Source organism: Eleginops maclovinus, chromosome 18 (genome assembly GCF_036324505.1).
Source record: "Eleginops maclovinus isolate JMC-PN-2008 ecotype Puerto Natales chromosome 18, JC_Emac_rtc_rv5, whole genome shotgun sequence".
Lineage (NCBI taxonomy): Eukaryota > Metazoa > Chordata > Actinopteri > Perciformes > Eleginopidae > Eleginops > Eleginops maclovinus.
Window position 1 is genome coordinate 845,659 of NC_086366.1, and position 24,752 is coordinate 870,410.

General features: G+C 42.5%; 1 protein-coding gene and 1 long non-coding RNA gene across 2 annotated transcripts; both read left to right on the forward strand.

Moving 5' to 3' along the window:
- The first annotated feature begins 151 nt into the window (after positions 1 to 151).
- On the forward strand, positions 152 to 2,663 carry LOC134879953 (uncharacterized). Its single transcript, XR_010167888.1, has 2 exons — positions 152 to 190; positions 257 to 2,663. It is a non-coding gene; the product is annotated as an uncharacterized LOC134879953 (long non-coding RNA).
- A 2,747-nt stretch (positions 2,664 to 5,410) lies between these two features.
- ano7 (anoctamin 7) lies at positions 5,411 to 24,351 on the forward strand. The gene is made up of 23 exons (XM_063906555.1): positions 5,411 to 6,672; positions 8,311 to 8,368; positions 8,816 to 8,940; positions 9,538 to 9,645; positions 10,409 to 10,545; positions 11,726 to 11,783; positions 14,047 to 14,157; positions 14,327 to 14,492; positions 14,747 to 14,837; positions 15,227 to 15,323; positions 15,466 to 15,609; positions 16,238 to 16,375; positions 16,636 to 16,731; positions 17,070 to 17,172; positions 17,811 to 17,922; positions 19,196 to 19,250; positions 19,835 to 19,932; positions 20,441 to 20,475; positions 20,568 to 20,678; positions 21,072 to 21,277; positions 21,478 to 21,617; positions 21,692 to 21,782; positions 22,651 to 24,351. The coding sequence occupies exons 1-23, from the start codon at positions 6,412 to 6,414 to the stop codon at positions 22,783 to 22,785; spliced, it is 2,676 nt and encodes an 891-aa protein (XP_063762625.1). The 5' UTR covers positions 5,411 to 6,411; the 3' UTR covers positions 22,786 to 24,351.
- The last annotated feature ends 401 nt before the right edge of the window (positions 24,352 to 24,752 follow it).

A 24,752-nucleotide genomic window follows, 5' to 3' on the forward strand; every position in this document is an offset into this window, starting at 1 on the left:
GGGGTTATCAGGAGGTTATCTGGAGGTTATCTGGGGGTTATTTGGAGGTTATCTGGAGGTTATCTGGGGGTTATTTGGGGGTTATCTGGAGGTTATCAGGGGGTTATCAGGGGGTTATCTGGAGGTTATCTGGAGGTTATCTGGGGGTTATCAGGGGGTTATCTGGAGGTTATCAGGGGGTTATTTGGAGGTTATCTGGGGGTTATCAGGGGGTTATCTGGAGGTTATCAGGGGGTTATCAGGGGGTTATCTGGAGGTTATCTGGAGGTTTTCAGGTGTTCGTTAGGGGTGTGTCCAGTTAATATAAATCTGTTAATTAGAGACGATCGGACTGACTTCCTATCTGGAAATTAAACGGACTTCACACGAAGGACTGACGATGAAGACGTTGGTGATGAAGAGGAAGTCACATGGGACGATGTTGCGCATTTCTGCTTTATCACCGTTATTAATTATTATTATTGTTATTATTATTAATCGGCTTTGGTGTGTGTGTGTGTGTGTGTGTGTGTGTGTGTGTGTGTGTGTGTGTGTGTGTGTGTGTGTGTGTGTGTGTGTGTGTGTGTGTGTGTGTGTGTGTGTGTGTGTGTGTGTGTGTGTGTGTGTGTGAGTGTGAGAAAGCGCTCTCTCTGATGACATCACTGTGACCTCACCATCTGATTAGTTATTCAATTAAGGGACTTTTAGGGCAACGTTTTGGGGGGTTGAAAAAGTAAAAGGTTGTTAAATCAAAACATTTTACGCTGACACATTATTAAAGATTTAAGTGGATTATTTATTTGGTTTAAGGTGTTTTTAAGAAGCTTAAACACCTTAACTTTAAAATAGCATTTTTGAAATTTTGGCTTAAAAGATAGATATATATATATAAGGAAGATAAACAAGTTAATGTAAAGTCATTAAACCACACAGATCATCTGATCTACAACAACCCATTTACATCCCCCATTATATGAAAGTATTACAGGGTTCAAATATTCCTTTGTATGATTTTGGCGCTTTTCAGGGCTTCTAAAAAACTTAATTTGACCAAATACCATAAAAACGCTCCCCTTTATTTTAAGAGTATTTTATAGTATAGATTTATGAATGGCTTTCATGGTTTTTGGTCAATTTAAAGGATTTTCTTACCCTTAATTTGTTATTAAATCCATGCAGATAATCTAATCTAAAACCCATTAGATTTGGATTAATAACGAAGGAGTAAAACACCCTAACAGGGGCTTTAATGTCATCCGGTTCATGTTAAGGCTTTTAATATTTTACCCCTTAAATGTTTTTAAGCTTTTCAGATCATTTAATTTACCCCCTTAACATCCCTTTACAGTTACCTCAATAATATCATGTATTGTTCAACGCCTTAAATCCAACTCTTAAAAAACTTCATTTGTATTTGTTTGCCTTAATTTAGTTTAATTTGCCTTAAAAATAGATTTAATCAATCCTTATTATCACAACACCATCTAAATATTTCCCCTTAAAATGCCCTTCACCTTCAAGGCATCAGAGCATTCCCTTCAGTGAAACGTGGAGGAGCCTTTAACGAGAGGTTCGTCCCGCTCTGAGGAACAGCTGGATAAACGGTAATGAAAATACTAAATGTCATTAAACGTCCCTGAACTTTGACCTGGTGTGAAAATGTCCGGCTGTTTTAATGCTAATTAAGAACGTTTTGTTCTTGCTCTTAACGCCTTAATTGAATTATTAGGATTTAAGGTAGACAACATGAAACCCCCGACCAGAGCGGAGTTTATTGATCGAGCGCCTTAAAAATCTGACTTCATTATGGAACCGACAAAAACTGCCTTAAAGAAATTAGTCAACGCCTTAAACTGAGAAGTTAGTCTTTAAAATTCTTAAAAACTATAATACAAATAGTAGTTCAGGGACTACAGGGAGCCTGGGGCATCGAGAAACTGAAATGAACATGGGGCGCTGAGGGACAGAGTTAAGCGTGGGGCGTTGAGGAATCCAAACGAATGTAGGGCGTTCAGCAACTATATCACTGTGGGGCGTTCAGGAACCGCAACAAGCATGGGGCGTTCAGGAACCAAAATTGAAATGGGGCATTGAGGGACTAATTTGAGCCGGCGGCGTTCAGGAACATAAACGTCTATGGGGTGTTCAGGGACTAAAAAAATCAAATGTTTAACTTTTAAACAAGCACCCTGAACGTCACACGACTCGAGAGTTACAGTTTCTGATTTTATGAATAAATAAAGTATTAAAATATATTCAGTGAAAATATCGCTTCAGACTATCACCCGTTAGTGCAAAGACATGGTACCTCAACTACATTACCCACAATCCACTAGTGTTGCTGCTGTTCTGTGCATTGACAGCAGGAGGAGCTGATTAGGCTGTGTGTGTGTGTGTGTGTGTGTGTGTGTGTGTGTGTGTGTGTGTGTGTGTGTGTGTGTGTGTGTCCTCCTGATGACATCACTGTCCTGTGCAGCTCCTTGTGTGTTGATGTTTGTTCAGCAGAGGAAGAGGCTGCTTCCTGCCAAAGAAGTTTCTGTGTGTGTCTGTGTGTGTGTGTGTGTGTGTGTGTGTGTGTGTGTGTGTGTGTGTACAGTAGGATACACTTCAGCTTGTTGAACCTCTGTGTGCTCTCGTCCAATCAGAGCGCTGCGTTACAAACATAATAAACTAAATAAAACCCACAGTTCTCTCTGTCATTATTCAACATCCCATAATACACACGTGCCATACACCGACCTTCAAAATAAAAGCACGTTCACTCTGTGATGATAGTTCTAGTTCTGCTGAGGATTGAAAACATTGTTAAAAAACTGAAAGTGTTTTTCATTTCATTCATTATAATAAAAAGCACGACATTAACCTGAAATATAGAGTAGAATAATGATCCAATTACATATGAACTAAAGTATACATATATATATATACAGTGGTATGCAAAAGTTTGGGCACCCCTCTGAGATTTCATGACAATTTGCTTTTCCTTTATAATAGAAGATCACAGCAACAACATTTGTTTTCCTACAAAGATGTAGACGTTTTAGTGTTTTCCAGACCAAAATTCTTCGGGTAGCATTACATAGTTTTATTATAATAAAATAAAATGCAAAAAATGGGATGTGCAAAAGTTTGGGCACCCTTATAAATAGCATTCATTTCAACACCTGTACGGATTTATAGCTGACAGGTTGCTGCACAAAATTGCTTTGATTAGCTCATTAGACCTTCAATTACAAAGACAGGTGGAACCAATCATGAAAAAGGCTATTTAACATAGGTAATAGCTGGCTGTGCCTGGCCTAGGTTCTTTCTTAGGGAGTGGCAAGATGGGGACCTCAAAACAACTCTCCACTGACCTGAAAGCTAAGATAATCCAACATTATAAATTAGGAGAAGGGTACAAAAAATGATCTGACAGGTTTAAACTGTCTGTCTCCACAGTCAGAAACGTAGTTGTGAAATGGAAGGCCACAGGAACAGTCCGTGTGAAGGAAAGATGTGGTAGGCCGACAAAAATAGGGGAAAGGCACAGGCGAAGGATGGTGAAAATGGTCACAGAGAAGCCACAGACCACCTCCAGAGAACTACAACAACATCTGGCTGCTGATGGTGTAGTTGTTCACCGTTCCACAATCCAGCGTACTTTGCACCAGGAAGAGCTCATTGGAAGGGTGATGTGCAAAAAGCCTTTCCTGAGTGTTAATCACAAGAAGAGTCGCATGAGGTATGCAAAAGCACATCTGGACAAGCCAGAAGCATTTTGGAACAAAATACTGTGGTCAGATGAGACCAAGATTGAGTTATTTGGTCATAACATGAACAGGTATGCATGGCGAAAAAAACACACTGCATTCAATGAAAAGAACTTGTTGCCCACTGTAAAATTTGGTGGAGGATCTACCATGTTATGGGGCTGTGTGGCTAGCACAGGTACTGGAAAACTTGTTAAAGTTGAGGGCCACATGAATTCCTTACAGTACCAGGAGATTCTTGACAAGAATGTTCTAGAGTCAGTCACAAAGTTGAAGCTACGCCGGGGTTGGATTTTTCAGCAGGACAATGATCCTAAGCACCGATCAAAATCCACCAAGGAATTCATGCAGAAGCACAGGTACAATGTTCTGGAATGGCCATCCCAGTCCCCAGACCTTAACATCATTGAAAATGTATGGATTTATTTGAAGAAGGCTGTCCATGCACGGAGGCCAAGAAACCTGACTGAACTGGAGACGTTTTGTGTGGAAGAATGGGCCAAAATACCACCTGCCAGGCTTAAGGGACTTGTCTGTGGCTACAGGAGGCGTCTACAGGCCGTTATTGCAGCAAAAGGAGGCAATACTAAATATTAATGGAATTATTTCTTAGGGGTGCCCAAATTTATGCACATGCCTATTTTTGTTTGAATGCACATAAACATGTTTCTGTTTGACCAATAAAAGTTATTTCACTACTGAGATGTTTCTGTTACCATAAGGTATAACATATGTTAAAATGAAGTTGCTGCTTCAAAAGCTCAGCAAGTGACAAACTGATGCAGTGGTTTTCCTAAGGGGTGCCCAAACTTTTGCATACCACTGTATATAGGCTATATATGTATGTATATATATATATACATACATATACATATATATACATACATATATATATATATGTATGTATATATATATATATGTATGTATATATATATACATACATATATATATATACATACATATATATATATATGTATGTATATATATATATATATATATACATACATATATATATATATATATATATATGTATGTATATATATATATATATATATATATATACATACATATATATATATATATGTATGTATATATATGTATATGTATGTATATATATATATATGTATATATATATATATACATACATATACATATATATACATACATATATATATATATGTATGTATATATATATATATGTATGTATATATATATACATACATATATATATATACATACATATATATATATATGTATGTATATATATATATATATATATACATACATATATATATATATATATATATATGTATGTATATATATATATATATATATATATATACATACATATATATATATATATGTATGTATATATATGTATATGTATATATATATAGCCTATATATATATACATATACATATATATACATACATATATATATATATATGTATATATAAACATAAAGTACATGCAGTATTTTAAATACATTTTTTACTGAAGAAATTAAAGTCTGTTGAATAAAAAAGCAAACTGCAGGTGAGTGTTTGTTTTTGAGACGGAGGAGACACGGATGCAGGGGGCGGGACTCACACACACACACACACACGCACACACACACTCACAGTCACACTCTCTGCTCCGGGCTGCAGGTAAGTCCTTCTGCAGGAGGAAGTTTCTACTTTCTAGAGTTCCTTTATTAAAACGTGTGTATGATGTTGTTGTTTAAGACAGCTTACCTCAACACTAAATACACTCTGAAATGTTTCTGCAGTAAAAGTACGAACTCCACAAATGCCAGACATCGTGTTGTAGGTCACTGGAAGTACTGTAAGTAAAACTGCTCAGTGTTCAATGTAAGTTCATTAAAAGAACTCTGACCACATTCTAACAAACTCGCTGTTCAGGTCAAATGTTCCAGAAGAGCGAGCTGTGAGAAAATGTTACAGCAGAAGAAAAGAACCACCACAAACTGTTCATTTACAAGAAGTTACAAGAGAGCAGCTCTTTGACACGAATCAAATTAACCTAATGAATAATCTGAGAACAGTCGAGTTCTTCTCACACAGTTCCCACTCAGAAAATATCAACGTTTTTTTCCTGTAAATGTTTGATTTGGTCCTGGAGAATATCCATTTTCACTCCGGGAATATGTGCTTTCTTCTTGTAAAGATGTGATTCCATCCTGGAAAGTTATTGAATGTAGTCTGGAACACTACGGTTTTTCCATAAACGTCGGATTCAACGAGAGCCTTTTTCTTGGACAATACCCAAGTTTATCCCAGGAAATATTCAACTACTTTCCCGTTAATATGTGATTAAATCTCAGATAATATCCAAGTCATTTTGTAGCAAATTTACAACCAAGAACATTCATGCTTTTATCTTCAATGCACGACTTTAATCTCAGGGAGAATTTCACTCTTTTCTTTTACATCTTTGGTTTGAAGTCACGGTTTACTCATCAATCAAGCCCTTTCCTTTCACAGCATCTCCACTGAAGAGATTGTGAATGTTTTGTTTCTCAGAAGTGTTTGACTGGTTAATGGGAATGTATCACCCTGCTCTTATGAAGACATGATGTACTCTACGGAGAATATCTAACTTTGTTTCTGATACGAGTTCATCTCAGAAAATATCAGGTTCTTTTTTCATAACTGAAGAGATTTATTCTTGGAAAACATGCACATCTTTTCACTGTTACTCATCCATAACCACATTCATCGGGGGAAACACTTTTTCTCATACGGAATTGAAGTGTTTCAATATCAAAGACTTTTTGTCGTACCACTGCAGCAGATATTATTAATGGAGGATAACGGTGTCCCTGCAGGAGGAAGGAGGCGAAGGAGGATGAGGAGGCGAGGCGAGCCGAGGGAGGACAGCGCCACGCTCATCGCCATGGAAACAGAGGTGGAGAAAAACTATGGCAGTGTCACCACGGTAACCGATGCGATCAGTAACGAGCCAATGGGCTATCGGGACGGTAGACACGTGACCACGCTGCAAGTCCCACCGTAGGGTGTGAAAAATGATTCACCTTGTGAGAACCGCCAGTGAGGCCACAGCTAGCTTGTTAGAGAGGGGGCTAACGTAAGCTAGAGTGGTTAGAAGACAGTGAACGTACGCGGGGATGGACAGCTAACGGTCGCTAGCCAGCTAGTGATCCAGGGAAGCGTCCGGGGGCCTTCAATTATATTTCAATTAATCTCACTTTTATCAAAAAACCTGAAACATAAATATTACAAAATCAACATTTACTCCACTGAAGCAGCATTACGATCTAACCAGAACCACGGACCAACAACCCTTCTTCATCATGTCTGAACAAGTCGAATTACTTATTTACTGATTCTGTTTGTTTCCCCAAAAATGGACCAAACTCCAAATTGGATAACTACAGCGGCCTGAATGTAAGGCTTTATGACTAAAACATCACATCGACGACCCCCAAAGCTTCTCCCCACTGCACAGATATCAGTATTAGTGAACTGAATGATCATTAACAGTTAGTCTTAGACTTTCCAAACAGTCTCAAAATAGACATTTTTCAAACCTGAAATCTCTTAATAAGTTTGTGTTTGTTTTGTTGCTTCGTCTTTCGGCCTCTCAAACCAGCGAGAACTGAGGTCAGCTTTTGGGTGAGTTTAGCTGCAGCAGGAAACAGGAAGTGAGGCGGAGTGGATTTTAACGGACTGAGTGATGAGGCGTTGGTTTTACTCCACTAACAATCACAGGAAGTCCAATCTGCTCTCATTAACGGCAACGAGACCAAAATAAAAACACTGATTGCGAAGGGACAGAAATAACTCGACGTTATGTTTTCCCAATAAGGCGAGGAACGGGTTTAGGGCTCAGCCTAGAGTTTCCCCCTAATGCTTCTCCAGCTCTGGCGCTTCCACATGGCCGAATGATGTGTTGGTACTTCCTGTTAAAGTGTAATAGCTAGTACTTCGCATAGCGTTGCCAGCTTAATCAATCTTTAATTCATTCTTAATAAAGAAAAAAATCGAATTACAGATTTTTGGTTTTTCTCAAAATTCAGATTCTTACTTTTTCTGAAAATCTCAGAATTCTAACTTTTCTTAAAAATTCTCTCTTTCTTCTTAAAATTCAGACTTTTTTCTCTGAATGTTAATCGGCCTTCTGTCAGTGAGAGTTATTCTAAAGTGTCCACAGGAGCTTCAGTCTGCAGTCCGGCTCATATGTTCAGAGGAGCTGAGGATCCTCTCCGATAACTCAGTTTATGACGCTGCTAGTGCTAACAGGACGAACTGAGACACAACATCTTAAATGTTAGATTTATTCTAAGACGTGTTTCTCGTAAACCTCACACACTTTTCATTTCAATGTCCTTACTGCAGTGAGAGGCGCTTAGAAGTATCAGGATTCTGAGAATGTTTGGATTCTGATTCTCAAATGACTTGGTGGCAAAACCATGGAGTAGAGAGAGCCACACAGTCTGTTTTAACGGTTACTTTAAACTCAGTGTACAAAAAGTCCTTACGATTGTGCTCTCTATTTGTTCTGCGAGTCTGCAATGATTTCGTCTGTGCTAAAAGACTGTTTGTTTTATCCCAGAATGCCCCTGTTCAGCCTCCGGACAGGAACGTATTTAGTGACGGTTCGACTCGAATCGGTGAGTAAACCCACTCATGATGGGATGCTTACCCACTGCTGCCGCTAAACCTGCGCAGATCAGAAGGAACGTTTCAGTTATCGCAGAGCAAGCTCACACCTTCACTGCTTCTGTGGTGTTCACACATTTCAATTCAGACGCAGACATTTGGAGCTCAATCCTGAAAAATCCATGCATTTGATGTGGAAGTGTGAGTCCATAATATGTAGAGTCAGAAGTCACATTCAGATTGTGTACGCTGTAGTGTTTGTTCTTTCACCTACCTGAAGGCGCTGTAAACACTTTCCTGGAAACACCTGTCCTCTTCTGTTTGACTAACGCTGGATTTCATTCTGAATAATCTAAACGAGGAACAGGTTCTTCCTGTGTGACATCACCGAGGGCAGTCAGCCACTAGCAGGAGAGTGATTGTGCACATAGTCTGAATGCTGTGCTCCAATTGGACAGACTTCGTGTTGGTGTGGGAGGAGCCTATGAACTCGCAGGTGGAGGCGAGTTCAAGCCCCGCCCACAGGGAATGGAGGGAGGTGTTTCTGCAGAAACTGAAAAACTGCGGACTGCTGCAGGAGCAGGTGAGCAAAACAAATAAAAAACAAATCAATAAATAAAATAATGAAGAAATACATGAAATAATGAATAAGTACAGGGATAATGATTTCAAAATAATCTGTAAGGTTAGGTTTAACTAAACTAACCGACCTGACGATACTTAAGATACTTATGACGATGCTTAAGGACAAAACATCTATGTTGACTTCTGGTTTAACATCTGACATGAAGGCCCTGTGTTTGTTTAGGCCATGCACCTCCGCCCAACACGCACCTCTTTACACAACAAACAGAAAGGTGTTGACTTTGTAGTTTGATGGAAGCCCGCTGTGCTAAAGGGTAGCTCCGTGCTTTACCCTTAAACCTTCAGGCTTAAAGTACGTCCGGATTCAACTTGACCAACAGTTCCAAATGTTTCTTAAAAAAACCCTAAAATTTAATTACTTCAGGGTTACCTTAAAAAGGGTTTCCAATAAAATGACTTCATCAGGACCCCAACAGATGGTCTGATGCTCTGGGAAATGTTTAAAGGAGAAGTGATATCTAAAGAAAATGTTGAATGAATTATAGATTTCAATAAAGAGCATTTAAAATAAAGTGTCTCTTCTTTGTCCCCGCAGAAAGAGGTCCTTCAGAAGAAGACAAAGATCCGTTTTGTTCTCCTCAGCGCCCCCTGGAGCGTCCTCTGTTTCTACGCCGAGGACATCAGCCTCAGGGTCCCCCTTCAGGTCAGACATCGCATTACATGTAGCTGACGCCGTGATCCAGAGCAGCTTACACCAAATCATCCAGGGAGATAACATTTACAAAAAGTGTCCTCAGTGTGTCCTCAGTGTGTCCTCAGAGTGTCCTCAGAGTGTCCCCAGAGTGTCCTTAGTGTGTCCTCAGTGTGTCCCCAGAGTGTCCTTAGTGTGTCCTCAGAGTGTCCTCAGTGTGTCTTAGTGTGTCCTCAGTGTGTCCTCATAGTGTCCTTAGTGTGTCCCCAGAGTGTCCTCAGAGTGTCCTCAGTGTGTCCTTAGTGTGTCCTCAGTGTGTCCTCAGAGTGTCCTCAGAGTGTCCTCAGAGTGTCCTCAGTGTGTCCTCAGTGTGTCCTTAGTGTGTCCTCAGAGTGTCCTCAGAGTGTCCTCAGTGTGTCCTCAGTGTGTCCTCAGTGTGTCCTCAGAGTGTCCTCAGAGTGTCCTCAGTGTGTCCTCAGAGTGTCCTCAGAGTGTCCTTAGTGTGTCCTCAGTGTGTCCTCAGAGTGTCCTCAGTGTGTCCTCAGAGTGTCCTCAGAGTGTCCTTAGTGTGTCCTCAGAGTGTCCTCAGAGTGTCCTCAGTGTGTCCTTAGTGTGTCCTTAGTGTGTCCTCAGTGTGTCCTCAGAGTGTCCTCAGAGTGTCCTCAGTGTGTCCTTAGCGTGTCCTCAGTGTGTCCTCAGAGTGTCCTTAGTGTGTCCTCAGTGTGTCCTCAGTGTGTCCTCAGTGTGTCCTCAGTGTGTCCTCTGTCCCCTGCAGGTTGTCTCCTCTCCAGTCACTAACTGGTCAGCGCAGGTTCTGTCCAGGTTGTCCATCCCCAACCCGTTTCATCAGGACGTCCCTAACCCTCCCCCGGACTTCTACACCTGTCAGTTCAGAAACAACAAGATACAGAGGTGACGCTTCAAACATGTTCAGGAATATAAACGTGTTCTACGACACAAAGTAAGAAACCTCAAACCGTGTGATGTGTCAAATAGAAAACCAATGTTCTGAATGATAACGGAAGAAGTGATAATGACACACAGCACATGAGCGAGAGGGTAGGGGTTAAAGTACATAAGTGTAAGTACGGAGGCCGACAGGTGCCAACGAGCGGCCCAAAACTCTTCCATCAAGCTGCAACTTCAGAAACGATGCAGATATAAAAACTCAAATGTTCCAAAAATCTTTCAGAAACATCTTCAGCAACTCTCCAACACAATGCAGCATTTAGAGAGCTTCAGCAACACACGATCTGCTGTCGGAAGTTTGAGAAGAAAATCAAGGAATAAGAAATGGGAGACAAAAAGTGGGATTTTAAAGAAGATGATTACGGCCACATGAAGAAGGAGTTAGAATAATGAGAAATAGTGGGTCAAAATGTCGAAGAAAAGTCCGAATTTTTAGGAGAAAGTGATCATTCAAAAAAAGAAGTCGACATTTAGAAAAATTCCAGAAATGTGATGAAAGTCAGATCTTTCCGGAAATACCTCGAGAATAGACGATAACTTGACATGGATGCTGGTCAATAGCAACGAATGGAGGGAAAGACGTTTCAAGCTAACGTACAGGAGGTGCAGCAGAGCATACGTTTGCCTGGCGAGACCTGAAGTCATCTCCGTAATATCTATCAAACTATAGATCCTACACATCCCCTGGACTTAGATTCTGAATTAGAATATACACTTCATCATAAAGGCCAAAGTCTCCTACAGTTTCGGATTTCGCACTGAAAATGAGTCAGCTGTCCGCCATGTTTTTCTTTTCACACCGGGAAAGTTGACGATCACGTGACATGGGAACTAGGTCGGTATATCTGAAGGTTAGCTACGTTAGCTAGCTAGCTTACAGCAGATCTGCAGTGACATCAGGAGTCATGTGATCACTTTGTTAGAATAAGACCAGAAAACATTTCAGCTGAGTTTCCAACAACAGAATGAACGTTTTCTGACTGCATGTGTTGTCAGGTTGGTCGTCAACAAGCAGTTGAAGGGAGAGTTTCTGTGTAATCGCTGAGCCTCAGTTTCAGAAGAAGAGCTGAAGCAGGGACACATTGAGTGGATGTTGTTTGACAGCGTCTGTTTTTCTCCGCAGGTTTCTGGGCAGCAACAACAGAGACACGTTCTTTAAAACAACTCAAAGACACCAGGTGGTGAGTTCGGACTAAATTGACTTAAAATCTTTATTAAAAGAAGCCTTTTCTCACCGGGGTTAGCCCTCCGAACCCCGATCAGTTTAGGGGGTTTAATAATAATAATCATTTCTGACATAATCCAAAAACACAGGGAGAGATCCCATTGGACCAGGGAGATGCTGCCTTCAGGGTCAAGACAAACAAAATGCTGGATGTCATGGTCTCAGAATCTAGGTTTCTTCCAAGCCATGTAATATAAATGTATATAAGCTGACATCTGCCTCCTCACCCTCCTCTTCCTCCTCCTCCTCCTCCTCCTCCTCCTCCTCCTCCTCCTCCTCCTCCTCCTCCTCCTCCTCCGTTTGAGATTTAGCCATTAACTGAAACGTTATTTCAGTCACATTTTAGATTTAGGATTACGTTTTCAGATTCATTTCACCTTGGGCTCAACAGCGCCCTCTGTGACTGGATCATGAGCTTCCTGACGGGCAGATCCCAGGCAGTGCGGATGGGGAACATCACATCCTCCACCTTGACCCTCAACACCGGAGCCCCTCAGGGTTGTGTGCTCAGCCCTCTCCTCTACTCCCTGTTCACGCATGACTGCGTGGCCACACACAGCTCCAACACCATCATCAAGTTTGCTGACGACACGACCGTCATCGGCCTGATCACAGACGGCGACGAGACGGCATACAGAGAGGAGGTCAGAGCCCTGACATCTTGGTGCCAGGACAACAACCTCCATCTCAACGTCAGCAAAACAAAGGAGCTGATTGTGGACTACAGGAAGAGGCAGAGAGAGGCACACACCCATCACCATCGACGGGACTCCTGTGGAGAGAGTCAGCAGCTTCAGGTTCCTCGGGGTAAACATCAGTGAGGACCTGACATGGACACATCACACCAGGGTCATATCCAAGACGGCTCGACAGCGGCTCTTCTTCCTCCGCAGGCTGCGGAAGTTCAACATGGACTCCAGGATACTCTGCAACTTCTACAGGTGCACCATCGAGAGTATCCTGACTGGCTGCATCACCGCCTGGTATGGCAGTTGCACCGCCCTCAACCGTAAGACTCTACAGAGGGTGGTGAAAACTGCTCAGCACATCACCAGGACGGAGCTGCCATCCATGGAGGACCTCTACACCCAGCGGTGTAGGAAGAAGGCCGGTAGGATATTAAAGGACCCCCATCACCCCAGCAACAATCTGTTCTGTCTGCTGCCGTCTGGCAGACGGTACCGCAGCATCCGGACCAAGACCACCAGACTCAGAGACAGTTTTATACCACAGGCTATAAGACTACTGAACTCCTGAGCTGTGTGAATGTCTACTCACATCTGTTTATAGTACACACATACATATATATATATATATATTATACACATCTGCCATACATATCTGTTTATAGTACACATATCTATATATTGTACATATCATATACATCTACTATACATAATATATGCATCTGTCCATACCTCCTCATTCAACAGTGTAAAGTATTTAAATACTCTCAATGTATTCCACATATGTATATATTTCACATCCTCAAATCTTTATTGTTGTTATTGTAAATATTCTTCTCTCTTTTTGCACTACTTTATTTATCTTTTGCACCATGTATGTTGAGTTGTTGGAGGAGCACGCGACATAAGATTTTCATTGCCAACATATACGCTGTATCTGCTGTGCATATGACCAATAAAACCTTGAAACCTTGAAACCTTTTGGTTAACAAAAATGATTTTCTTTTCAACCCCTGTTTCCTGTCCTTCCTGTCCTACAGTGTCTGTTTCCTGTCCTACAGTGTGTGTTTCCTGTCCTTCCTGTCCTACAGTGTCTGTTTCCTGTCCTACAGTGTGTGTTTCCTGTCCTACAGTGTGTGTTTCCTGTCCTACAGTGTGTGTTTCCTGTCCTACAGTGTCTGTTTCCTGTCCTACAGTGTGTGTTTCCTGTCCTACAGTGTGTGTTTCCTGTCCTTCCTGTCCTACAGTGTCTGTTTCCTGTCCTACAGTGTGTGTTTCCTGTCCTACAGTGTGTGTTTCCTGTCCTTCCTGTCCTACAGTGTGTGTTTCCTGTCCTACAGTGTGTGTTTCCTGTCCTTCCTGTCCTACAGTGTGTGTTTCCTGTCCTTCCTGTCCTACAGTGTCTGTTTCCTGTCCTTCCTGTCCTACAGTGTGTGTTTCCTGTCCTTCCTGTCCTACAGTGTCTGTTTCCTGTCCTACAGTGTCTGTTTCCTGTCCTACCTGTCCTACAGTGTCTGTTTCCTGTCCCTGCAGCTGTACGAGATCCTGGCCCGGACGCCGTATGGTTCGATGAAACGTGGGGAAGTTGGGATCGACCGTCTCCTGAATGAGGGAGTCTTCACTGCAGCCTACCCCCTGCACGAGGTGAGGTTATAACCCCCTGAGGGGGGAGGAGTACTCAGATCTTTTACTTCGGTGAAAGTAGAAAAAGTGATAACATCCAGAGTGTATTTCCTGTGGTTCTGTTACAGTCACAGCAGCTGTTGGGACTGAAGATCAACCTCACATCTATCTGTTCGGTTTTTGTTTGCAGGGTGGATTCCAGCTCCCCACCCCCCCAGTGCCCCTCCAGTCTTTAGCTCTGAGACAGATCCTGTATTCGTACTGGGCCACGTGGTCCTCCTGGAGAAGCTACCAACCTCTGGATCACATCAGGGAATACTTCGGGGAGAAGATAGCGCTTTACTTCGCCTGGCTGGGTAATTACTACATCAGTAACCAAGCGCTTCTGAGAGCGTCCCACAGTGCGTCTCCAGCAGGGTCTCGATGCGTTACTTCCTGCATGAGAAAGTCTTTAATGACTTAGCCTGCCTCCACATGCAGGCAGGATGCTCAATAATGGCAAATTAGCTGCAGCAACCAGATCCTTTGTGTTATGGACAGCGCTGTGCCCTCAGAGATCGTCCGGGCACAGCGGGACTCCCTGGTCTACAGTAATTGTGTCTGACTGCAGGTTTCTACACCGGCTGGCTGCTGCCGGCTTCTCTCGTTGGGACCGTGGTCTTCCTGTTCGGGTTCTGGCTCATGGCCACTGACGTCCCGACGTAAGTAGAAACTCTGTCTCTGAGACCGCTAGCATATCATTGGATCATCAGTGTCCCACAATGCATTGCACACCTTTAGCCGTGTTTGCGTGATTGTACTTTACTCTGCATCTTGAAGGCAGAAGATAAAAAGAATGTCTAGGATGAAAGTCACATAACTGATCAGCTGGTGTGTGTGTGTGTGTGTGTGTGTGTGTGTGTGTGTGTGTGTGTGTGTGTGTGTGTGTGTGTGTGTGTGTGTGTGTGTGTGTGTGTGTGTGTGTGTGTGTGTGTGTGTGTGTGTGTGTGTGTGTGTGTGTGTGTGTGTGTGTGTGTGTGTGTGTGTGTGTGTGTGTGTGTGTGTGTGTGTGTGTGTGTGTGTGTGTGTGTGTGTGTGTGTGTGTGTGTAGGCAGGAGTTGTGTAACAGCAGGAACAGCTTCACGATGTGCCCTCTCTGTAACATCTGCTCTGTCTGGAATTACTCCGACATCTGCTCCACCTTCAAGGTCTGTCCGCTTCTTTATCGACTGCATTTATAACAGGGACCTGTTAGAAGCAGAAACCGCCAAAGCACAATCCTAAATAACCAAAACAGTCTGTCTGTATGTCTGTCTGACTACCTGACTGCCTGTCTGTCTCTCTCTGCAGGTGGGTCTCTTGTTTGATAATGGAGGGACAGTGTTTTTCAGTGCCTTCATGTCTCTGTGGGCCGTCACCTTCCTGGAGTTCTGGAAGAGAACCTGTTCGACCCTGTCTCACCGCTGGGACTGCTCCGAGTTCCAGGACATCGAGGTGCTGGTCTCACACCTCACCTGTCTAAACCGTGCACGTAATCATACAGAACCAGTGCTCACTGCTGCTCACAGGGTCAACCCCCCCACACCAAGCACTGTATGTAACCTGTGTGATATTTGACAACCACACAGCAGAAGAAGCAGGACTATATTAGGTCTGATCGGATTCAATATATGTGGCTGGTACATTAACCCCAGAGACTGTCCTTACCCAAAAAGCTCATCGGTAAAGCAGCTGATTATGATTCTCCTTCTGTTAGGTGCTGGCCTCTAGTGGCAGGGTTTATAGTGGCAACAAAGTCAGCATAAGGAGGAGGGTGATGGAGGATTCATTTCAGACTTTGAGTGGTTCTGAAATAAAGTGGAGTAGAAGTATAAAGTAGCAAAGAATAAAAAAACTCAAGTGATGTACAAGTAACGTGAGCTTGTACTTAAGTTCAGTAGATGAGAACTCGTCTTTAACCAAGACAGCGTTACCCCACCACGACACTTACGTTTAGGAACGAGGGCGCGTTGATCGCTGATCTATGAGCTGCTCCTCTGGCTCATGTTATTGGGTATAGGATTAAAGAATAAATGTGTGACTAAACTATATATATGTACATTTGTGTCTCTGTCCTCCACAGGAGCGACCTCGCCCGGAGTTCACGGCCATGGCGCCGATGACGATCAGGAACCCGGTGACGGGAATTGAGGAACCCCACTTCCCTGCTAATAAGCGAATCAACCGAACGCTGACCGGCTGCATGGCCATCATCGTCATGGTGAGTCTCCACTGTCCACTGACAGTGCTGGGTGTAAGGAAACACAGGGACTTGGATATTGACTTGGATGAACAACCTTTTACTTGCAGAGTGTTTTTACTGCGTACTTTTACTTAGTACTAAGTAGATTACCTGAACATGTCTTCCTCCTCTGCTCTGACATCGGGTTTCCATCACATCCACTGGAGCTGACAGACTTTAAAGATGGGTTTTTACCAGAAGTGAATAGTATTTGTAAATATTCCAAAACCCGTGTGCAGGTTGCTGTTGTGCTGATCTTCCTCATGGCCATCATCCTGTATCGCACCATCCTGACCATCATTATCGACAAGTCGGACACCGTTTTAAACGGCTTTGTGAGTATAACAGAGGAAACGTTTCAAGGTGTTCCTTTAAATCCATAACATTTTTCTCAGCTGAGGTCTATTTTACAAACCAAAAATGAGCTGTTGGAAAAAACGTTGTTATATTCAGGTTTAAACTAGTATTTGTAAAGTTTGGCGCTCGACTACAGGATTGGACATGATTTATTCAAGACCCAGTTTTTCAGAAGGAAATAACTATTTGTGACCATTAAAATAAAACGAGAAGATTCAAAACGTATAGTTTATTTAGAGTTTAATAGCAACAACAGAGGCTCCAGGACTCTTCCCTGAGGAACCCCACAACTTAGTAACTCACGTTTCTTTCTCAGGCCGCTAGGATAGCCAGTATCACAGGATCCGTGTTGAACCTGTTGGTGATCCTCATGTTGTCCAAAGTTTACACCTCGCTGGCCCACATCCTCACCCGCTGGGGTGAGTGACATCTGCCTCCTCCTCCTCTTCCTCCTCCTCCTCCTCCTCCTCACCCTCCTCCTCCTCCTCCTCCTCCTCATCCTCCGTTTGAGATTTAGCCATTAACTGAAACGTTATTTCTGTCACATTTTAGATTTAGGATTACGTTTTCAGATTCAGTTCAGTTTTGGTTAACACAAATGATTTTGTTTTCTCATATTTTAGGTTGCACTTGTTTTTGAAATCTTCACAGTTTAGTCTCTTGGTTTGAAAACAATTTAATATTGAATAGATAATAATAATGAATTGATCATATTCAGTTACGCTGTGTTTAAGGCAACGTTTGGGGCTGGTAAATGTTATGTTTATTATTTCTGCCTTTTTAAAATCATTTAGCTAGCTAACTGTAGCTGACCCCACCTTTAGACCCCAAAGGAACCTGGATTAAAACAAAAGTGTGAACGTTATTGTAAAGTAGGAATGTGCTTGTCGATATCATAGATGTTTAAATTGGACAAAAACATTTTTGTGCGAGGTTTGAGGATAGTTGAGAGCAACCTAAAGGCAGCGTTTCCAGAACAAGAGAGTACGTGTAGGGTTACATCATGGATTTTGTATAGTATTCTTGCATGCAGACGATGTTGTGTTCTCCCTGTCAGAGATGCACCGGACTCAGTCTAAATATGAAGACATGTTCGTCCTCAAAGTGTTCATCTTCCAGTTCATCAACTTCTACTCGTCTCCGGTTTACATCGCCTTCTTCAAAGGCAGGTGAGGAATGACTCAACCAATCACAACACGACTCATTTCCTCTCTCTTTCATTTGGATATTTACTTCAGTGGAGGAAATCCCACACTTATCCCCTTCTGGTAAGAAAAGATCAAATCTACAAGCTTCAAATCAAAGTTGTTATTTTAGTAAAAGGTGGAGCATTTAACAGAATCAAGTTCCAGCTGGAAGGCCAGATAACCCACACAACCAATCTAGTACAGGATCTGACCCCGATCAATCAGAAAACAAGACTCTTGAAGGGGAACAGCCAATCAAACTCTACATTACAGGGCAATGCAAGATTGCTGGATAGACGGGGGTTAAGCTTTGACATGTTAAGTATAACCGCTGATAAATTGCCTGACAATGGTCACAGTGGCAACCCTCTGTCTGCGGAATGCCTGAGAACAGAAGGGTGCCAGTCTTTTGTTTTAAAGCAGTGATAATAGCCTGGGTGGGACGGCCGTGGTTTACATAGAACTGACACATTTACACTGAGACAGGAAACCAGGCAGTATAAAACATACCATAATGACATATATAACACTAAATAAGACACATGATGGTTTCTACAATAAGCTCAATGTAAAACAGAATGCTGTGTCAGACAGGGGACACTAAAGAGAGACGCACACAGCTGGAGACCAGGGGACACTAAAGAGAGACGCACACAGCTGGAGACCAGGGGACACTAAAGAGAGACGCACACAGCTGGAGACCAGGGGACACTAAAGAGAGACGCACACAGCTGGAGACCAGGGGACACTAAAGAGAGACGCACACAGCTGGAGACCAGGGGACACTAAAGAGAGACGCACACAGCTGGAGACCAGGGGACACTAAAGAGAGACGCACACAGCTGGAGACCAGGGGACACTAAAGAGAGACGCACACAGCTGGAGACCAGGGGACACTAAAGAGAGACGCACACAGCTGGAGACCAGGGGACACTAAAGAGAGACGCACACAGCTGGAAACCAGGGGACACTAAAGAGAGACGCACACAGCTGGAGACCAGGGGACACTAAAGAGAGACGCACACAGCTGGAGACCAGGGGACACTAAAGAGAGACGCACACGTCTCTGTTGGAGAGTCACCTGAGATGTTTTCTGGTCTGATTTTAACAGCGTGATCACATGACAGTTTGTCCTTCTTTGAGAACGCTGCCATGTCTACACAAACACATACACTTTTTTTACTGAACAACAGAAAAATTAAAAAGCAGTTTTAAAAATGTCTAACCAGCTGTTCATTTGTTTGTGTTTGTTCAGATTTGTTGGTTATCCTGGAAAATACAACACTCTGCTAGGAGTACGCAACGAAGATGTGAGTATGCAGTATATTAATACTGTACATATATAAAAACTATGTTTAAATAAAGGAACTACAGCACGGTCACATGACTTCACCTCACCACCGCTAAGCTAAAGGAGGCTAATGTTGGGCTATAAAGGAACTACAGCACGGTCACATGACTTCACGTCTCCACCGCTAAGCTAAAGAAGGCTAATGTTGGGCTATAAAGGAACTACAGCACGGTCACATGACTTCACATCACCACTGCTAAGCTAAAGGAGGCTAATGTTGGGCTATAGAGGAACTACAGCACGGTCACATGACTTCAGGTCTCCACTGCTAAGCTAAAGGAGGCTAATGTTGGGCTATAAAGGAACTACAGCACGGTCACATGACTTCACGTCTCCACCGCTAAGCTAAAGGAGGCTAATGTTGGGCTATAAAGGAACTACAGCACGGTCACATGACTTCACATCACCACCGCTAAGCTAAAGGAGGCTAATGTTGGGCTATAGAGGAACTACAGCACGGTCACATGACTTCAGGTCTCCACCGCTAAGCTAAAGGAGGCTAATGTTGGACGTGATGACATTTTTTGTGTGTCTGTCTGACAGTGTGGAGCAGGGGGATGCCTCGTTGAACTGGCTCAGGAGCTGCTGGTCATCATGGTGGGAAAACAGCTGATCAACAACATGCAGGAGTTCATTTTACCGTAAAAACAACACACCAACACAATTTGCACTCGATAATAACCACAACAAAATAATCGTGTCACCCTGTGATGTTTCTTTACATTTTATATTCAATTCAGACTTTTTTTTGAAGCTGTGTGAGTTAAAGGGCCCTCTTCTGCTTGTTGTGGTGTTCCTTCTCCTGTAGAGTGTTCTACAGGTTTTGGTGCATGTAAATGGTCTGCAAAGGCTAAAATCCCTGTGTTTGCTCCAGAGGGGTTTTCCATTGGTTACTTCTGGAGCATATATATATATAGTATATTTTACATATTTTCCTACATACTAAAAATATGTTCTCAGATTTTCTCCGATTGTTTGTACAGGCAGCAGCACTGTTCCTCGATATCTGAGGGGGGGCAAAAAGATAGGATATTTTCAATTCCAGGCAAAATACTTCACATCAAGTTTGAACAAAATCTAAACTGAACTTTATCTTGACCTGTGTCTCTTTCCAACTGCGATTCAAAGTGAGAGCTAAATATTTTGCAGGAAGCTGAAGTCGTGGTGGCAGAAGAGGAACAGAAGTCGGCGGCGGCGGGAGATGAAGGGAGAGAAAGAGGATGAGGAGAAGGGGGAGAAAGAGGAGGAGGAGGAGGAGGAGAAGGGGAAGGGGAAGGGGGAGGAAGAGGAGAGGGGAAGGGGGAGGAAGAGGAGGAGGTTTGTCCCTGGGAGGCAGATTACCAGCTGCTGGTCTGCGAGGGACTCTTCAGCGAATACCTGGAGATGGGTGAGAGTTACAAACACATTTTCACAAACAGGATTTTGAGGCATGAACATTTTAAAGTATTTGTTTCTACATTTTTATAAATTTTTCATATTTTTCCATATGTATGTCCAAATCGTCCTTACATGTTGGGTTAGCATTTTTAATAATGAATCAAATATTTTACACCTGGGTCTCCCTGACGGGTGGGGTGAACCAGAGGTGTACATTCACAAGTACATTTACTAAAGTTGTACAATTTTGAGATACTAGTACTCTATTTGAGTACTTTGGTTTTATTCTACTCTGTACTTTAATCCCTTTAGTTTACAGATTTGGATTAATGATGTGAAATATAATCAAATCTTGAATCAGACCAGGTTAACAGAGATGTGATGACTGCCTGTTCCTCCTCAGTGATCCAGTTTGGTTTCATCACCATCTTCGTGGCGGCGTTCCCTCTCGCTCCTCTCTTCGCTCTCATCAATAACTGGGTGGAGATCCGCCTGGACGCTCAGAAGTTTGTGACTGAATACCGCCGCCCGGTGGTGGAGCGAGCGCAGGACCTGGGCGTCTGGTTGCCCATCCTGCAGCTCATCACACACGTGGCCGTCTTCAGCAACGTAAGAAGACTCTCCGGAGGCAATACAGAGCTGCAGGGGCGTTATTGCCTTCAGGGTCCAACACAGAAACACTGCATCCCTGCAGAGATACATTCCTTATGATTTCCTCCTCAAAGTTCCTACTTGTCTCACGTGATGTTAGAGATTCAAATTGCTGACTTATCTTCTCAGAATCTGGACTTTTCCAAACCTGTTTTCAGGCTTTCCTCATCGCCTTCACCTCGTCCTTCCTGCCCCGCCTGTACTACCGCCACACCAGAGACAGCAATCTCAGCGGTTTCATCAACTTCACTCTGGCAACCTCCCCCAGCAACTACAGCCAGCAACACACACGCTGCAGGTAGGCCACATCACAACAACAGGCAACAGCAAATGCAATCTGTTGATGGGGTTGTTGTTTTCTGGGCTGTGCAGGTATCTGGATTTGAGGGACGAAGAAGGAAACTACCTCCCTGAGTACTATCACCTCCTCGCCATACGACTCGCCTTCGTCATCGTGTTTGAGGTCCGTGTTTTAAGTTCTGTTTTAGAGTCCAACTGCAGGAATGAGTCCTGAGTTCTGACATGACTCAGCACTTCCTGTCCCCTGGTCTCTCTTCAATGGGAAACTATTGAAAAAAAGATCTGAGAACGTTTTGCCTCTTTTGATTCGTTTCATTAAACATAAATAATCTGAAAACTTGTAACACAAATAAGAACTGTCTTAATGTCAGTAACTGGGCAGGATTCGTATTGAATTATGATATTGATCTCGTTCTCCTGTAGTGTTCAGCAAGATCAACTAACAAATGATGACATGTTATCAGCAAAGACACCCATTACTGTATACAGTCATTCTTATACCCCGTGATGAACACATGCATCATAAAGGGATATTTATGATTCTCTCCTCTCACCTTCACATCTTTTAATGCAGGACTTTGACTTGTATCTGATTATGTTCACGCTGTAGTATGAACAGAAAACAGTTTTAATCCTGACTCTTATAACCTAGATTATTTTAAGTTTATTAAAAAAGGACGACCCATAAAAATACATTGGTGTTAAAAAGAGAAGGGGTGATTGAGGCCAGATTTAGCTTTTAGCTCATCTGCAATCCCTGGTAATAATCCTCTTTCATTGAAGGCCAAAGGTGGACAGGTGTTTGTTATATAGTATATAGTAACTAAGTATACTCTGTACGGTTTCCTGAATGTGCCTTTGGTTGTTAGCCTGATATCAGGATGAGAGATTTCAACGTTTTGTCCTAAGAAATAAAATACGTCAGTAAATATCCCACTGGTGGATTTAAAACCTGCGTCTAAGTGTCTAAATGAGAAGACCAAACCTCATCACGACCCTGCCCGAACCCTGACCTCCTCTTCCCTCCTCAGCATGTGGTGTTCTTCATCGGACGAATGATCGACCTGATGGTTCCCGACGTCCCCGAGGATGTGGAGATAAAGATCAAGAGAGAGCACTACCTGGCTAAAGAAGCGCTGGCTGAGAACCAGGTTCAGAAAACCTGAGCAAAGTCCACCAACGGGGCTCAGTTCTGCTGCAGTGGACCGGGGGTCGACTCTGTGGACCATCCAACCTCTCTGTTCCCCTTTCAGATCCCTCTGTCCTGTATCCAATGTTGTTGTCACTGCATTACAGAATGATTTGACATTCATTTTATTGTCTTTATTCTTGGAAAGCATTTGATCCCGCGGGTCCAATGCACATACCTTACATATCTCATTAGCGATGGACCTTTCTGTTCAAAGCTCCTTCAGAGTTTACCAAACATACGATGCTCGACTTCCTCTGAAGGTTCAAAAGCGCTTCTCGTATTCTTTTCCTGCTGTGAGCTGTGCATGCTATTGTGGAATTGGCCCGTTCAAAACTATATGTCTCATTTTCTTTTGTTTTCTACTCGATGAACTCTCATACAGTGGTTATGTCCAAACGTGCATCTTCAATGTTTGTGTTGTGACTAATATTGTTTTGGCTGTGCGGTGACTTGCTTTGGTTTTGATAGTTGTCCTCTGTCTTGCTGTTAGGAGCCCCTTGAAAACGAGAGGGCTCATCTCAAGGGTTTGTCCTAAAATACATTTCAGTTCATATCTTAAAGCCATGGTATTAGCATCAGAGGGATTGTTCTAAAGGTGATCCCCTGCATTACATAGATACGTTTTATGTCCACCTGTGTTCTTCAGAATCAGAATCCAGTTTATTGCCGGGTACGTTTACACAAACAAGGAATTTGTTGGTGTCTGGTGGTGCGAACTTAAACAATCACAGAGAAAAATATAAAGATAATAAAACAAGTATTTTAAAGAAACTATTGAGCATTAAAAAAGAACAGAAAGACAATTACTACACCAAACAAAATATACAAAGAACCTTAAAAGCTCAAAATCAGAAACACCAGGACGATGACTATATGGCAAACTGCAGAGAGCTGTATCTCAGAGTGGAGGGCTGTGCAGACGTGCAGTCAGAGAACACGGCTCTCAGTATGGTTTCAAGGTTTCAAGGTTTTATTGGTCATATGCACAGCACATACAACGTATATGTTGGCAATGAAAATCTTATGTCCCATGCCCCTCCAACAACTCAACGTACATGGTGCAGATAAGATAATAAAATAGTGCATATGTTGTTCACATGATGTGCATTAATGTAATGCATCATGTTTGTGGGGGGGATAAAGGGTCACTGTCAGTCGGGGTCCCGGGTCTTGTTAGTGAGGCCTGTAGCGGAGGGGAAGAAACTGTTCAGGGTCAAATACAGAATGTGCTTTTCCCCTCTGTGGGACCAGTACGTGTTCCTTTTTCAAAACGGGGATCAATACGTTTATACAGTTATTTCATTTATGGGATTTATTTTACATCCACTAGAATAAAGTAGATTCACTGACTCCAAATAAAGTATCTAGCAAGACCTCCAGCAGTATGGCACACAGTATGTTATAATACGGATGACAATAAGAAACTGTTTATTCAACAAATACTTTATTTAAAAAGTGCTTTTTTACTTTGTCTGTGTACCACTGATCAGAACGGTTTTGTGTGAACATGTTCTTCTTGAATAAAGAACGTTTTGCCTCTTTTGATTCGTTTCATTAAACATAAATAATCTGAAAACTTGTAACACAAATAAGAACTGTCTCAATGTCAGTAACTGGGCAGGATTCGTATTGAATTATGATATTGATCTTGTTCTCCTGTAGTGTTCAGCAAGATCAACTAACAAATGATGACATGTTATCAGCAAAGACACCCATTACTGTATACAGTCATTCTTATACCCCGTGATGAACACATGCATCATAAAGGGATATTTATGATTCTCTCCTCTCACCTTCACATCTTTTAATGCAGGACTTTGACTTGTATCTGATTATGTTCACGCTGTAGTATGAACAGAAAACAGTTTTAATCCTGACTCTTATAACCTAGATTATTTTAAGTTTATTAAAAAAGGACGACCCATAAAAATACATTGGTGT

Coding starts and splice junctions, on each gene's coding strand:
- ano7 (XM_063906555.1), top strand. CDS start 6,412: ATGCACATCTTTTCACTGTTACTCATCCATAACCACATTCATCGGGGG. Junction 14,158..14,326: donor CAGCCTACCCCCTGCACGAG/GTGAGGTTATAA, acceptor TTTTGTTTGCAG/GGTGGATTCCAGCTCCCCAC. Junction 16,376..16,635: donor GCATGGCCATCATCGTCATG/GTGAGTCTCCAC, acceptor ACCCGTGTGCAG/GTTGCTGTTGTGCTGATCTT.